This window comes from Macrobrachium rosenbergii, chromosome 42, assembly GCF_040412425.1.
Source record: "Macrobrachium rosenbergii isolate ZJJX-2024 chromosome 42, ASM4041242v1, whole genome shotgun sequence".
Classification (NCBI taxonomy): domain Eukaryota; kingdom Metazoa; phylum Arthropoda; class Malacostraca; order Decapoda; family Palaemonidae; genus Macrobrachium; species Macrobrachium rosenbergii.
In genome coordinates this window covers 45,648,822-45,666,321 of record NC_089782.1, presented here as the reverse complement: position 1 = coordinate 45,666,321, position 17,500 = coordinate 45,648,822, and the positions used below count along the sequence as shown (strand labels likewise).

The 17,500-nt window shown below is 35.2% G+C and overlaps 1 protein-coding gene across 10 annotated transcripts in view; it reads right to left on the bottom strand.

Annotated features, from left to right (window-relative positions):
* The window catches only part of LOC136828384 (paired box protein Pax-6-like), a 223,705-nt gene that overhangs the window by 45,726 nt on the left and 160,479 nt on the right, over window positions 1–17,500 (bottom strand). For 4 of the 10 annotated variants that reach the window (XM_067086381.1, XM_067086378.1, XM_067086380.1 and 1 more), the window contains one exon: window positions 5,011–5,067. The exons of the other annotated variants lie outside the window; for them this stretch is intronic. In XM_067086381.1, the coding sequence (XP_066942482.1) occupies window positions 5,011–5,067 (57 nt within the window). The remainder of the gene's footprint in view (window positions 1–5,010; window positions 5,068–17,500) is intronic. 10 annotated transcript variants of the gene reach the window in all.

Genomic DNA, 17,500 nt, shown 5'->3' with positions numbered 1-17,500 from the left:
ATTAACGACTTTTATTCCAATTATATTAAACGTTTATTACCGGTATTATTTTTCTCTTCTCTTTATTTCTTGCTTTGAATGATGATTTGTAAATTCAGTTACTAAGTTTAGTCTTTTCTTTCTTTTCACAAATCATCGCTTCAAAAAATACTTGTGAATCCGGGCAATAAATTCAACCACTTTTCTGTTGTCGTTTCTCGTTTTTTTTTATTTGCCAGTGATTATTTTCCACACGTTTTCTTCATATAAAATGTTTAAAATTTAATTAGTAAAACGAAAACCGTTTTAATTGCATGGAACTAACGGCACGCTTGAATAAGAGAAGGGCCCATGAAATAAATCTTCTGCTGCGTGGATATGCCTGTAATCCGTATACGCTTTCCGTCGAATCGTTGGCTTTCAAACCGTTAAGCTAGTCTTTTAAGCCATCGTGTGTTTTATAAACGTTTCTTCGGACAATTACTCTCTTCCTCGAGTAGATTCGAAGGAGGGGCAGATGGCGAAGATATGCATCTCTAAGATAGGATGATTGATAATTAAGCTGATAGCGATCTGTGAGGACCTCCGATATCCAAAGATCGGACAATACTGTGTGTGTGTATGTGCGTATGTGTGTGTGTGTGTGAGACAGAGAGAGAGAGAGAGAGAGAGAGAGAGCAGGCAGGGACGTTGTTAAGCCCTTGATGGCAGGTTATAAAGACGAGAGAAAGAGGAAGTTTTTTTCGGGGTCCTTTTTCAAAACACCCCACTTAAGTGTTACGTTAAGTTGTTTAGAAAAGAGAGAGAGAGAGCGTTCATTTTTTTTTATTTGGAAGTCCTTATAAAAGCCTTTATATTTTCTTCGGCTTTTCTTCTGTTTCACGGGCGAAGAAATTATTTGTTTTACATTTTTATGTGGTATTTTGAGTTCATTATTTATATGAAATAGGGATATACCAATACAATATGTTTTTAACAATACCATTACACTGTTACAATTAATCTTATTTTAATCGATTATTGGCACATTTTTATTGCACACTTTTTCAAGAATTTTGTTGAGAGTGTCCAAAAATTTCTTACATTTGATTAACGAAGTCCGTTATTTCGAAATTTTCTTTGTGGAATCTTTTTGTTTACTTCTTTTCTTGAATAACGTAGTGGGGTCATGTCACTTGCACTGGCAAGAAGTTAACTATTGATTATGTGAGTAGGTGTCTTCAGCAAATGGCTGCAGTTTGCCAGTAGATACAAAATGTTTTTGTATAATGAATCTTCATATATGGACGTGGGTATATGTATTTAATTCATAACCAAATGAACAATGTATAGTATTGTAATCTCACATACAGTCTCACATACGCAAATACGTACAAACAATTATTATTGTGTGCTTACGTTCCCGCCCTGGATGTGAAGAAAGAGACAAACACACTAACACGTTCGAGAATCAAAGAAGCACAACCACCTCGATAAACCTCAAACACAACTCGCGAGCGTTGGCACTCATTCGCCCTTATCGTAAGGTCCTATTTGTTCTATCAAGCAGTTGCCTCGTAACTGGGGTCATCACCGCCTGCTAATAGCTATTGAACCATCGGAACACTTTTGAGCATTCAAAGGGGGAGGGAGATTGAAATCTACAACACTAAAGGGACTAGATTTGTCGTGCTGTCTGGCACACTCCCTCTTACCATTGTGTCCGCTTCATGTTTATGAGTGTGTGTGTGTGTGTTTATGTATGTATAGAAGGGGGAACTGTGGAGACCACTTTGCACGTCGAGTGCTTTCGTTAAGTCATAAGGGCCGATTATGACTGTTATTGTTATAGACACAACGGCTTTATACCACCGCCATCCGATCACGGTTCACGCGCTCTTCCGCTCCGCGATAATGTCTGTGATTTGTTATCTTTCCACGTGCTAATTGTTGGAGGAAACTGCGCCGGGTATGACTTCTTATCTCTGTTCCCTTTTATTCGATTCAGATTTTCATCTGTATCTTTGAAGTGCACAGATGCTGCTGGGAGTTGGTCCTTTGTCTGGTATTAAAAGGCTCACGTTGTATGATGAGTTGAGCGTGCGCGTTTCCGTTATCATGATAAGAACAAACACAATCAGGCATATATATATATATATATATATATATATATATATATATATATATATATATATATATATATATATATTTTTTTTTTCATATATATATATATATATGTGTGTATATATTTGTGTATATATATATATATATATATATATATATATATATATATATATATATATATATATATACTGTATATATATGTATAAATATATATATATATATGTATAAATATATATATACTGTATATATATGTATAAATATATATATACTATATATATGTATGTATATATATATATATATATATATATATATATATATATATATATATATATATATAGACAAATGTATAGATAGATGTAAGTTTGTGGATATGTTTAAACCTAGAATTCGTGTAGAACACCTGCATACGTAACTACAAAATTCGTATTCGGTTTGAAGGCCTAACATGATATATGTGAAATTTGGTCCTCAAGATTTTAATGAAGAAGAAAAGATTGGGCAAAATTTAAGATAAAGTTGTTTTCAAGTGAACGCGGGTAGCTATTGTATCCTCAAGCAACTCAGTTTTCTCTTATCTTTGTAGAGTATCTCTTCATTAACGTTATCTGCTCTCTTATGTGGATTTCTTCTACGATTTTTCTAGTGCCCCTCCGGTTTATTTAGTCTCTTCGCCTTCGTTTTAATGGTATCTCGAAATTTGAAAAATTAGAAGAAAAGTGAAATTTCATTATTATTATTATTTATTATTATTATTATTATTATTATTATTATTATTATTATTATTATTATTATTATTATTATTATTATTATTATTCAAATAGTGGCCGTTTCAATGAAGAAAGTCTCAAAGAAGGCATTCTGCAAATACTGTATATTATTATTATTATTATTATTATTATTATTATTATTATTATTATTATTATTATTATTATTATTATTAAAGTAACTTAATGGGACCATTGAGTAACATTTCTAGAATCGCATAAGTTTTGTCCATACGATTTTTTCTTAAATCAAAGATAAAAATTAGAGCAAGGTAAAGCCAGAGAAGTTGGACAGCCAGATGGAAAGAGACTGAAGAGAATGGATGAAACGTGAAAAGACAGACCGTAATGCAACTTTACCGCAGGACATTAGCAAGTAGCAATGTATGTAGAAATGACAATAAGACGACAGATATTGTGGTCATGATTTGTCTTCTGTTATTTTGAGGACTCGCTTAAACAATCGAATCGTGACCGAAAAAGGGAAGACAGTGTTTTTATTGTAAAATGTTATGTCACCTTTGATATTCTGTAGATACTACTCTAATATTGCTGTTTGATTTCTCATTTCTTTTCTTCACCATTTATTTCTGTATATTTTGGGCATCGTCCGCGTTTTTCAACGTGTTCATGGAAACTGGCAACTTATCATGCCCTAGAAATCGATCCCTTTTCGCTATCGGTTTAGTGCAAACTTCTCACACAAAACCAAACTAAGTTTGAGTTCGTACACTTAGAGATGTTCATAATCCGTGTAATCATGTACAAACATTCGTATACCCGTCTGCTTAACTAGTGAATTTATATATTAATTTAGTAGCTCATCTTGAAAAATATAATTTTTTTTTAACGGTCGGTATCGAGAGACTTTCTTTTCGTTTTTTCTGCCTCAGAGATCTGCTCTTCTACGGCTTATGAGACACCTCGTGCTTTTTCTTTGATGTTTATTGATTTCCCTTAGTCCTAAGATAATTGACGCAGAGTCCACATGAGCAGGTGTGCTTAAAACTATATGAGAATATATGGGAGATTTTTCGTGTCATTGTTTTCAAATATTAGAAAATAATAAATTTGAATATTGACACTTTTTCTCTTTCAGGTCCCTTTTTCCGGTTTTTCACGAAAATAACACCAGGGTTATTCTACTAATTACTTGGATGTTTTTTATCCCGTGTCCTTTTTTTCGTCCTCTCTTCTAAAAAATGCTCAGAAAGAAGGAGGGGGCGATTCATTACGCCATAATTGTGTTACGAAACACTTGATGAAAACAAGAGAGTTTGCTCCCAACCCCCCACACCACCCTGTCCCCAGCAAGCCCTAGTCTTCCCCCCCTTCCCCTGTTTCCAATTTCCAAACTCTTCCCCCTTCCCTTCCTAATACAGGTTCAAGATGAAGCTAATGAAATTAAGTTTTATCTGGCTTGTCTGATAAAGCTTTTGTTATTAGCCCTTTGTTCACCTTTTTTCTTTTGACGGATTTTGTTGGATCTTGTAGGTCAAGTGTTTGTTGTTTTACCTTAAGTTTTTATATTTTATTCATAACTGGTTCATGGAGGGAAGCGGTGGGTAGTTTTTAATAATTTAGCAAATGTTATTGTCCTTTACCTGAAGTTTTGGACTCGTGTGAGTACTTTTGGAAATGATGGAGGTTTTTCGCACAGGATATTAGGGGCTCTGTGTTTCATGTGTAAAGAATTTTCCTGCTCATGTAAGTGCATTCATTCACCACATTAAAGACCTTTTACTTTTCATTAATGTTTCGAAATTTTGGCTTGAAATATTAGCTTATTAGATCGGTATACCGTGTTTGCAAGCATTTTTTGTTTTTGTTTTTGTTTTGTTTTGTTCCAAATATAATACTAAGTTTTTCCAACTCTTACTCATCACGTTCACTCCAAGACAGTTAGTAATTGGCAAGTATTTTCAGTCGTGTGAGCCTGTTCTGTATTTTTTGTAAAGTTTTCCTGTGTTTATTTCTTCTTACTTAAGGGTTGTTTCTTTGTAATTGAATTAATGTTTTAAGTGGCCTTAAACTCTGTAGGGTAAATCATAAGTTTCTCGTTTTGGGGGAAACTCTGTTGGTAATTCTTGTTTCAGTTTTATATATACACAGAAAATCATGCATTTTTTTTTTACTGTTATTACTAGAAAAAATTTCACGGTACCTTTCGAAGGGCTATGGTATGTAGTTGCGCAGGAGTGTTGCAACCAACCCCTTCCCCCTGGGTGAGACAAATGATGAAGTTAGAGGCGGTTAATACACTTTTCGGTGCAGTTAGGCAGACGACATTAGCTGCTCCCGATTATTATAATCATAGTGATTGTGGCTTTCCATAAAGAAAAAAAAACTGTGTGCAGTTTTCACAAAGTTGCTTTTTTCTGGGAACAGAAACTACCCCAGAAAAGAGAAAAAGACGGGGAGAAACGACAGATAAAGAAAACTATCCTGTACCTTTGGTCTCTTTCACAGTCAGAAATAATGTACGAACTTCGGCAGTAGGGCCAAATCTTCGAATTCTATAGCAGAGAACAAGAGGCGTATGATCCCCACGCAATTATCGCGTTTGTACAAAGGTCGGGTCGAAAGAGAAAATAAAAAAAAGGATACATTTCTCCAAGGTTATTGAAAAGGCGCATCCTGCATCCCTCAGCGGTTTCGAAAGGATCGCGGGACCGGAGCACATACACTTCTGGGCGTGGTGAGGCGGGAATTTCAAGACATTTGACGAACACTTCAGATCGCGCGACGCCGCTTCCACTTGGTGTCGAGTGTAACACTTCATAGCTGACCAGCGTAGCGAGATGATGAAGGGTCTGTTGTGTATCCGGTTTTCGTTCGTCTTCCATCATTTTGTTTTTACCCCGTACCCTTTGTACTGCTTCGATGTTTGACATCTTGCCTTGTACATTTCTTTACCGGGTTTGGTAGAATCTCGTTGTATACATATTATATATATATATATATATATATATATATATATATATATATATATATATATATATATATATATATATATATATATATATATATATATATATATATGTGTGTATATATACTGTATGTATATGTGTGTGTGTACGTATACACAAACCTGAATATATGTTTGAAAATACCGAGATGGAAAAGCTTAGTTAATAATTTCTTCAATTGTAACCCTTTAATTCGCTATGAATTACTTTTCCCTATAACGTTGATGATAATGAAGTTCTACGCTGCGGAATGCGCCTATAATGATAAGTATTTATTTACAACATAATTGGTCTTCAGCCAATATTTGGATTAAATGACTAGTGTAATTGTCACCGATCGAAAACTTGAAGCAATGGTAAGAACACAGGGACATGGTCCTTCGTTTTGAATCGAAAATTGTTATTCTTTTCTGTATATTTATTAAATAGACCTATATCATAGATTAAAAAAATTAGTTGTTACGTTGCTAAACTAACAGCATGCTGTTTTATAGTACTGGATGTGGTAATTTTTTTAAGACGAGTCGCTGTTGTGAAGGTTATGGTTTCCCTGTAGTGTCAAAAGTTCTCAGGCGTCGGTCACCTCAGGAGTGTGTGTGTGTGTATATATATATATATATATATATATATATATATATATATATATATATATATATATATATATATATATACTATACTATATATAATATGAGTGTTCACGTGTGTGTGTGTATGTGTAGGGCAATGTACGACAAAATTCAGAAGGATATAAGGCTCTTCGTATGTTAATATAAACTTCTGCAGGGTGCAGTGCCTTAAAGAAATATATCTGAAATACAAGAAAGCGCTAGGTACGGATTTCTTTCATTTCCTTTTAGCTCTTTCTATATATATATATATATATATATATATATATATATATATATATATATATATATATATATATATATATATATATATAAAAGTTTGTATAGTCCGTTCAATCTTCCATTATTTTTTTGTCAAGGTACTTAACTGTATCTCAGCGACCTTTTTTTTATTTCATAAAGTTTTGAGTTATCAGCTTCCCTTTCTACGTTATCGAATCGGTTCTCTCTCTCTCTCTCTCTCTCTCTCTCTCTCTCTCTCTCTCTCTCTCTCTCTCTCTCTCTCTCGCACACATTTTTCCCCTGAGCATACGACGAATCAGAGCCCAACAAAAATGACTCTGAAAACGAATTCCGCGGTCAAATCAGGCGTATGGGGCCACGTCTGTAAGCCATGATTGTTAATTTTCTCGCCCGCCCCCTTCCCCCCCATGCACTTTGATGGCAGGGTTTGGAAAGAGGGGAGGATTGGCCCTGAGGGGAAAAGGGAGAACGCAGGGAGGGGAGGGGAGGGGAGGGGAGAGGGGGTTGGTCTGCTTCTGCTGCTGCTGCTGTGTTTTTGGTTTGAGAGAGAGAGAGAGAGAGAGAGAGAGAGAGAGAGAGAGAGAGAGAGAGAGAGAGAGAGAAGGGAAGGGATGGGATTGCCGTGTTTGAGAGGGGGTGAGGAAGGGGTTAGGTGGAAATGTAATGGAAAAGAGATAGATGGATGGAACAGGGGGGAAAGTTATGGGGGATATGTTTTCGGGAGAAGAAATGTAGCGGTGGGGGGTCCTCCGCCCCTGTTTTTTTTTTATATACGGCTCTGGCAGTGCCTAGGGAAGATTCAAAACTGGCTGGGGAAGGGGTAATGATTTTTAGGGGTGGATAGATGGGTTCTGATGGTGTAATGGGAGGACACGGCTTACTTTATTTTTCAAATCATTATCCTTTTTTTCGATCATGCTTTTTTTCCCCTTTTACTTTGGTTAGGGGAAAATGAAGGGAGGTGGATATGTGAAAGGTAGGAGTGTAGAGAGATAGTAAAGGGGAGGAGAAAGAGTAGGAGTGATGGGGGAGGAGGAGGATGAGGATGTGTGTTGGGGAGCTTTTTGGGTGGGTTTGAGGGAGTTGGGGGGGGGGTCTGTATGCCCGAGGTTGGGTTTTCCGCTCTGGTGGCCGCTTTGATTTGAAAAACATGCGTCTGCCTCGAAAAACTCGATTTGCGACCGGATTCCTCTCTTTTATATATGAAATGGTTATGCGTAACTCAATTTCCAAATGTGGGTGTTATATTTTACGTGGCGGCTGAATAGGTTTCTCTGTGTAGGGGGTTGGGTTAGGGGAAGCGGTTTGGATAGTCGCAGGTGATGGTTGTTAGTTCAAACCTTTGATGATTTCGCCTCTTTCTCTCTTTATTTTTACTTCTCCCTTCTTCCCTGCCGCGTCGAATTCGTAAACTACTGGTTCGTTCCCTTGTCATAATAATAATAATAATAATAATAATAATAATAATAATAATAATAATAATAATAATAATAATAATAATAATAATAATAATAATAATAATAATAATAATAATAATAATAATAATAACAGTGATAATATTAATTATTACTACTACTAGTATTATTATTACCGTCACTACTGCTACTGCTATCAGTAGGTAGTTATAACAATAACGATGGTTCCTTTAGGTTATTCACTTCTTTTTATTTTTGTTTGTCTTCGAGTTCATGCAAGTTTTTAAGCAGTGCTGAATATTTTATTTTGTTCCCATTTTACTGATTTTACTAATTTTACTAATTTGAATCATTTTATTTAAAAAATTGTAATTTTTGATGTATTAATTATTGTGGTTGTCATTGATTCTTTTTGTTGATGATGATTGACTTTCCATTCAACTTAGTTCGAATTTTGATCTTCCGTGTCTCTGGGTTCATATTTCACTTTCGTTTTGATGAATAATAAAATTTTTGCGAGGTCCCCATAGCGCAACTTAGATTGAATGCAGATGGAAAAAATGTTGGAGTGGACGATCACTGTTCACCATCCATCTGTTGGAGCAGAGGACCGAGACAGACCATAAAATATTTAGGTTTTATAATTAACTCGCAGCGGAGAGCATTTTTGCGCTAATTTTGTGAAGGGACCATTTTTCCATTTCACATAGATGTGAAGCCGCAGCCCACCATGAAAATAAATAAATAAACAAATAAATATATCTCATACATACACCCAATTATTTCCCAGATTAGGTGCTGTGCAGTCATTGGCACGATTCATAATGAATTAATGCTCGATATTAGGCTCCGTTTAATTATTATGATTTTTTTTCGGGACTATCACCAAATTACACATAATTGGGTTGTAATGTCTGTGAACGGCATTTCAGCCTATTTTCATTATCTGGGCATCACAAGGGTTGTCTTTGATGTACATGTACGTATATTTTCCAATATAATTTTAATTAGTCCGTATCTGATTATTAAGTATTGATGTAGAGTCCATTTCCACAGTGGGCCGCCATTATGAATTTGATTTGTCCGCATTTAATTGGTAGTTGTTGCCCGATTTATTGGCTTCTGCGTCGCAGGCCGCTTTAAGCTTTCGGTAGAAAAAGCTTCGCTTTTGTTTCTACGGGCTCAAAGGGGGGGGGGATCCATAATGACCCCGTTTTGCGCAGGTGCCGTCGTCAGTGGCGATTTCGCCGCACATTTTATGCCCTGGGTGGTCACTGCGACCTGCACAGGTACACAGTTCAGCCTGCTGCTATTTACATGTAGATGGGATTCATTCTTTTACCTCTCTAATCCTGGACTTGCATTTCAATGGCGAAGAGGCGTGACTTGACTTGCTTTTTAGTGGCCAAGCGTCGTGGCTAGTCTTGCATTTCAATGGCCCGGTCAACAACTGACCGGCATACTGATGGCCGGAGCCGCGAAATGACTCGTACGGGTATTTCAGTTGCTAGAGGACTTATGACTAGGCAGGTCGCAGAGGTCGTAAGTACGGCTGTCAGTTTCTTTTTTCATTTTGGCTGCTGATGGTGGAGAGAAATTGGTATTTGTTTCTCCCGTATGAGGAAACACTTAGATTTATTATTCATTCCAACCTTGTTTACCTTTTTTATAGTATAGTAAAGTATTTTTAGATTTGAAGAGGTTGAATATTTTCATCATCTTATATTACTTACTTCCAAAGAATCAATGTATTTTTAAGGCCATAGCATGAATTGTGCGTAAGACTCGAGGAGGATTTTTGCGTCAGAAGTTATTTTGCTGTTGCAATTTTGTAATGAAAGCCGCCGATATAAAACTTTATTATCAAGTAATTTTCCACGGCGTTGATATACTATCAATAAATATTTCAACATAATTAAAGCAGCTTACGATTAAAAATGATCAAAAAGAGCCAGTACATTGGCGTTGAATTAATTAAAGTCTGAAGTTTGAAAAGACCGATCGTTCGCCTACTCCGCATCCCATATTACAATGTGCGCAGAGATCGAGTAAGTGAAATCTGGCAATTCTCTCCCGTAGACATTCATGAAAAGGGAGATGTCTCTCGTTTCATATTTGGCAGAAAATTATGTAATGAATTTGATGCAGATTATAACTGATGTATCGATGTATTGTCGTATTTTAGAATATGGGAAACAGGTCTGTAATACACGTTATATAATACCTTAATAATGTAAGGTATTTACATGCGTTGTAACAGACGAAATAATAACAAATGGATTATGTTTTACGAGCAGAGAGGGCGTGGGTCATAAACTCAGATTACCGCCTCGTACGAAGCATCTCAACCCCCTTCTCGCCGCATAACTCTCGACGACGCTGCAGTAAATTTGTGGCATAATAGACGAAAAAAATAATAATTTTGGGTTGGAGTGGTTATAGGCCGGCCATCACTCACGGAGAGCAGACAGCAAGTGACTGGAGGGGGTTGCCGAGACTGGGGACAAAATGATGGATCCACCCGTCCCTCCCGCCAATAGGGGGCCGGCTCATCTCGCCGCCAGAGTTGCTGGTTACCGAAATTCTTTCGCTGATTTGACACCTCGCCAAAAATGCTACTTGCAAAATATATAAAAATGAAATCATCAGCATGGCAAACGATGCCGTTTCGAGTAGACACACAGCCAGGAGTAGTATGGCGATGCAAGTATTAATAGGGAATAGAAGGCGGTAAATCACGCTCCGGTATTAATGGTATCGCGTTGAGAGGCGCGTCTAATGTCCCGTAAGTTTTCTACAATCCCACTCATCAATCTACGCAAGGAGTCACCAAGACAATAGCGTAAAAAAAGGGGACTGCGCTACTACTGCATCCGCGCGGAAGCAACACTATTTTATCGATGACAAAATAAGGAGGGGTAAAGGATGTCGCTCCCAGAATCCATAAGCACATTCTCTCTCTCTCTCTCTCTCTCTCTCTCTCTCTCTGTGGTAATCATGAATATGTGATGATTTTAGCAAGTCACATATTATTATTAATATTATTATTATTATTAATGTGCCGTTAAGGGCATTGTAGCCAGTTGATATATGCAGGGAACTTATTTTTGAAGTGACAGTGAATAATTAGGAAGTCCAGCCTCTGCATATTACGAATATTTACTTCATCTTTTATTCTGCCAGATAAACCATTATTTTTTTTAATATAGTACGTTTTGCTTAGATTATTTTTGTTGTTGCATAAAACGGATTACGAAGTTTGATGCAGTTACATTTCTATAACATATATCCACATATGGAATTATTTAAATTATATGTATACTAGGGAGATACAACATAGAGATTAATCTTATGAAAAGAAATTTTAATACAAATATATATACAAAAATGTTTGTATATTATATATATATATATATATATATATATATATATATATATATATATATATATATATGAATATGGAAAAGTGTTTCACAGAAATATAGCATGTATATATATATACGATATATATATATATGAGATTGTCATACTTTCAAATAACAAGCCCAAATAACCCATTTTTCACTATGCCTCAAGATATCGAATTGATTGTACCATGAAACCCTAACAAAAATTATGGCATATAGCTGATGAGTAATTCACCTTGCCTAACCGTTATCCGAACGCATGCTTTTTTGGGTCGAAGCATAGGTTGTAGTCAACCTAAGAACAATCTGAATGTTGTCCCTGCCTTAACATACGTATACACACTTCCATATGTGCATATATATTACGGAAATGTAAGCATATCAAACGTCGGCCCGTTTTGTGCAAAAAAAGTTTCAAAATGTACAATATAAAATTATTAAATGTTTAATTTGGCAGAATAAAAAATTAAGTAAATAATGTATATATACTGAACAATATATATATATATATATATATATATATATATATATATATATATATATATATATATATATATATATATATATATATATATAGATATACATACATACATACATACATACATACATTTATATATATGTATATATATATATATATATATATATATATATATATATATATATATATATATATATATATATATGTGTGTGTGTGTGTGTGTGTGTGTGCGTAATGTAATTTGGAAGATTGTTTGATTCAGTGTGTACCTGTGTACAGAACTGTGTTTATACATGACCAACTGACATTGTATTTTCTAGTATGTTCTTTGACGGCTAATGTTAACTTTTCTTCATGACATTTTGATGCCAGTCTTATAAAGCCCTGTATGTTAGGTTTGTCTTTGCAGCAAAATTCTACAGCTACTGTTGCTAACTCGAGGTTCTCCGAGTTTCATCAACTCTTCATTCCGTTCACTTTTAGGCTGTGGAATTCTCCGCCCTTCTCTGTATGTTTCCTCCTTGTGTATATAAAGATGCTATTCTTAATATTCAAATTATTGGGATGTATTTTCACTTACGGACTTGCCAGTACTGAAAAGTTCATCATAGGAATCCCATATATATAAATAATATGTTATTTTTACCGTATTACGAAGAACTAAATTTTCTTTGATATGTCACTCGATATACCTCCATTTATAATAAAAAAAAATTCATTCATCGTAATATGATATTAATGAAAAGGTAATTTGTTTATAGAGTTGCTATGACAAATCATCTTTGATGCCGGTAAATCTTTGATTGAAAATTTACCTAAAAAAACAGATACTTTGCGGGAATTTTACTACGTCAAATTGCTCATTTTTCAGACATTAATGCTTACAAGAGACATGTTCTATTTTATAGTTAATAAGACAAGCAGCTGAATACGTACTAGAACCGTATAACCTTAAAAAGATATGTACAGCAGAAAACTAACGAAAGAGAAATACTTCCAAACAGCGGGTAAACATTGGATAAAACAGAAAATTACGAAAGGAAAAAGAGCGGGAAGAGAATAAAGAGAGAAAATTTAAAACAAAGTACAAAACGACTAAAGAAACGTGAACGGACTCTAAACGAGGAACACTAAAGCGTATTTAAAAAAAAAAGTTTGGTATAAAAGAATAAAAATCCTGGATGATAACGTTCATACACCGTATGGCATGTGCATGTGTATCAGGAAGCCGGTAGGGTGTGTGTGGGGAAAGGAGGGGGTGGGGAGGAGGAGGAGGAGGAGGAGGGAGGGAGGTAAAAATCATATCACAATATCAATCATTCATAATTGAAACTTCAACGCCAGCCCGCTCCGTACATCCGACAACAATGTAGTCGGTGATTTAATCAGTGACCACAAAGTACTGTCATTTATCAACAAGAAGCGATGTTTTTCTGATTTTATTCTCTCTCTCTCTCTCTCTCTCTCTCTCTCTCTCTCTCTCTCTCTCTCTCTCTCGTGATTTTGTTCTTTATATCGTTCATTACACTGAATTATATTAACTTCTTTCATTGTCTTAGTATATATTTTCCCGATGCACCCATTTTCCACTTAGTAAGATTGGCTGTAAAAATGGTGCTTGCCTTTCTGTTTTCATATCCTTTGTAGCCTCAAATGCGACCCCCACAGTTGTTTTAACTGTTGGGTACTGAATCCACTGCTTCGGTCCGTTTTGATCAGAACACGTCCGTCTTCCCGTATTTGCTTAGGAGCTGACTCTCAGTCCTCTTGATTGTTAGGTAAGAAAGCTACCGATTACACAACGTACACAAATACATACATACAGATACATAAACAAACATATATATATATATATATATATATATATATATATATATATATATATATATATATATATATATATATATATATATATATATAAAATATTATGTATATATAATCATATATATATATATATATTAAGTTTTCTTATATATATACAGTCTATATATATATATATATATATATATGAATATATATATATCTGTGTGTATGTATGGAGTATATACAATAAAACGAAATCATAATACCTTTTAAGTTTTCTTACGCAATACAGTCTTATATCATATATATTATGAATATGTAATACAAGGATATAACGACCAAGTACTTACATTAATTTCAAATTCACAGATTATAGGATCCTTCTTTTTCGCTGCTATGTCCCTTTGTCTCCGTTATTATTACATCCAAATCGTGTTCCTTCTCTTAGTACCATTATCATTGTTACCAAAATATCTCTCTCTCTCTCTCTCTCTCTCTCTCTCTCTCTCTCTCTCTCTCTCTCTCTCTCTCTCTCTCTCTCTCCTTTCTTAACCTCACCCCTCCTTGCTGTGCCCCTCTATATCTCTCGCCGTAACTTGATTATGTCGTAAGTTTACTCCCCAATAAGTAATTACGTCTTTCATCAGGGGCGCGCGTGCGTACACAAATACACACGGCACACACGTACAAACTCTCACACACGTTTTATGATAGCTACAATGGCACGGATGTGTTTGTAGCACTTTCATCTCACCCTTTATATTTTTATTTGTTGAGGCTCTGTAGTTGCTACTCGTTTTGTTGTCACATTTGCCATCGAATACAGTAGCGTTTTGGTCAACATCGTCGACAAAGTGTCTCCGATATAACAGTAAATCAAATTATCTTCTGTTATATATCTCGTTCTGTGACGAAAGCTGATTTTTTTTTTTTTTTACTGAAAATAACGTTAAGCATGATTGTCGAAGTTCATACTTTTCGATGTATGGTTTGCGTTAAGTGGAGATTGCTTTCTGAACATATATTGAAAAAGGAAAGAATAAATTCTCTCTCTCTCTCTCTCTCTCTCTCTCTCTCTCTCTCTCTCTCTCTCTCTCTCTCTCTCTCTCTCATACACAATCACACACACACATATATATATATATATGTGTGTGTATGTTTCTACATATAAATATATGTATTGTGGCCCCGATTTCCCTATATTTTAACCTAAGATAGCCTGATAAGGCTTGGAAATTATAACGACCAAGTGTAATTTCAATATTAGTAAAAATCACACCCGTATGCCATTGGCACCTGTGTACGTACGTGCTGTAAGTATTTACACCGACTGATACACAATCGTTTGTGGATGCTTGACCTGAATGATACCAGCGGTAGGTTATATTTTTCAATAAATATTTACCGGATGTGCTCACCCAAATCATTGCCGCAGTTATTCAATAAGTCCATGATAAGAAAGTGACATTATTATAAGAAAGTGTCATTATTATAAGAAATGAACTTTGGCAACCATTCTCAACCTAGAGAAACTAAGATGGCGGTAAAAAAAAAGTTTTTTGAAGGAACTGGGAATATGGCAAGACGCCTATAAAGAGTGAGTGAGTGACTGAGTGCGGGAGAAGGATTTTTGGGGTGAAAGGAGGGAGAAAGGAGGGGTAGGGGGGAATAGTAATTGAGTTAGGGGGGTGAGGTAGTCTTTTTACCAATGAGGGGAGCGACAGTAACGAGGAAGTCTGGATGGAATCTTAATGCTGAGGAGAGAGAGAGAGAGAGAGAGAGAGAGAGAGAGAGAGAGAGACCTACCGCAAAGATGGAGGGATATGAAGAAGAAGAAGAAAAGAAGTAGAAGAAGAGAAGAAGGAGGAGATAAGTAGGGACAGCGAGAGTATCTTGGCTATGCTGGACGTATCGAAGATTCGGTCTGATCATCCTTGACCATCTTTTCATTAGCGTATTTCAAGTATCATTCATTATATATTTATATATATATATATATATATATATATATATATATATATATATATATATATATATTATATATATATATACATATATATATACACATACACATACAAATATATATTTATATAATATATATAATACATTATATAGATGCATGTGTGTATATATACACATACATTTATATATATATATATATATATATATATATATATATATATATATATATATATATATATATATATATATATATATATATATGTATGTATGTATGTATATAATGTATATAAAACACGTGTCTATATTATGTCGACTTTCACGATTTGTTTTATTCAGGATGGACTATTGATTACTATAAGTCTGAAGAACAATTATTATGTCCTTTAAAGGAGGTCATTAAGGTAACCCAGACGTTAAAACCGAAGCCCATCTAGAGTTCCATTTAAGCTTTTAATATGTATGTAAGTTGAAAGGGTTCAGAAATTAATGTTGAAAATAAGAATAGGAGAGGAAGATATCAACATTTCTTTAACGATTATGGACATGAGCATTCGTTCGTCTAGACGCATAATGTATATGCATATATATGAACTGTATATAAAGTTCTATATTACTGACAAAAAGTGCATTATATATATATATATATATATATATATATATATATATATATATATATATATATATATATAAATATATATATATACATATATAATTTGTGTTTGCTTCCTTTTCTTTAGTAATTCCTCATTAATTGATAACATAGATGTATTATTGCGGTTCGCCAGCCGAATCTAGCTTAGTTTTTGATGGGAACCGTAGCTCTGCCTGAGAGATTTTAGTTTTATATATAGGCTTTTGTTTGTTTTTGTTTTTATGCTCTTTTAGGATGCAGCAGTTATACAAACTTGATTATGAACCCCTTCTCCACTTCCTATTTTTTTTTTTTTTTTTTCAATTTTTAGTTCTCTGTCCGTCCGCACTTTTTCTGTTCGCCCTCAGATCTTAAAACTACTGAGGCTAGACGGCTGCAAGTTGGTATGTTGATCATCCACCCTCCAATCATCAAATATACCAAATTGGAGCCCTCTAGCCTCAGTAGTTTTTTTATTATATTTAAGGTTAAGGTTAGCCATGATCGTGCGTCTGGCAACGATATAGTATAGGACAGGCCACCACCGGGCCGTGGTTCAAGCTTCTGGGCCGCTGCTCATAACAGCATTGTACCGAGACCACCGAAAGATCGATGTATTTTCGACGGCCTCGATTACATGCTGTAGAGAAAACTCGATTGCGCCGAAGAAGCTCCGGCGCATTTTTTACTTGTTTTATTTGGGATGAGAGTCATTGAACGGATTTCCGACCTCTCCCGAGATTGCACCTGAAAGCCTAAGCCGCGACCTTCCTTGGCAGTGGAAGCTCTTGAAGGTTTCTCTTATGCTCTTAACGGAAAAGGAAGATGAGTCACAAAGCTGTTGCTGAAGAAGTGTTCTGGTCTGCCGTCGTCTTTGCTGGAATCTCTAATAAGGAGAGAAAGGGGAGTCGAGAAGTGAAGACCTCCGTTAAGTTGGTGTTCTTTCTTTCTTTCTCTCTTTTTGGGTGGAAGTAATTTGGATGTCGTCTTCTCTTGGATCCAGAGAGAAATAATCGTTCATTGTTTCTAAGAGTATATCTCAAGCAATTTCACCCATTCTGGCGTAATTATCTTACCTGGAAGCTTGTACAGAGAATTTAGTCTTCACGGCAACCTATTA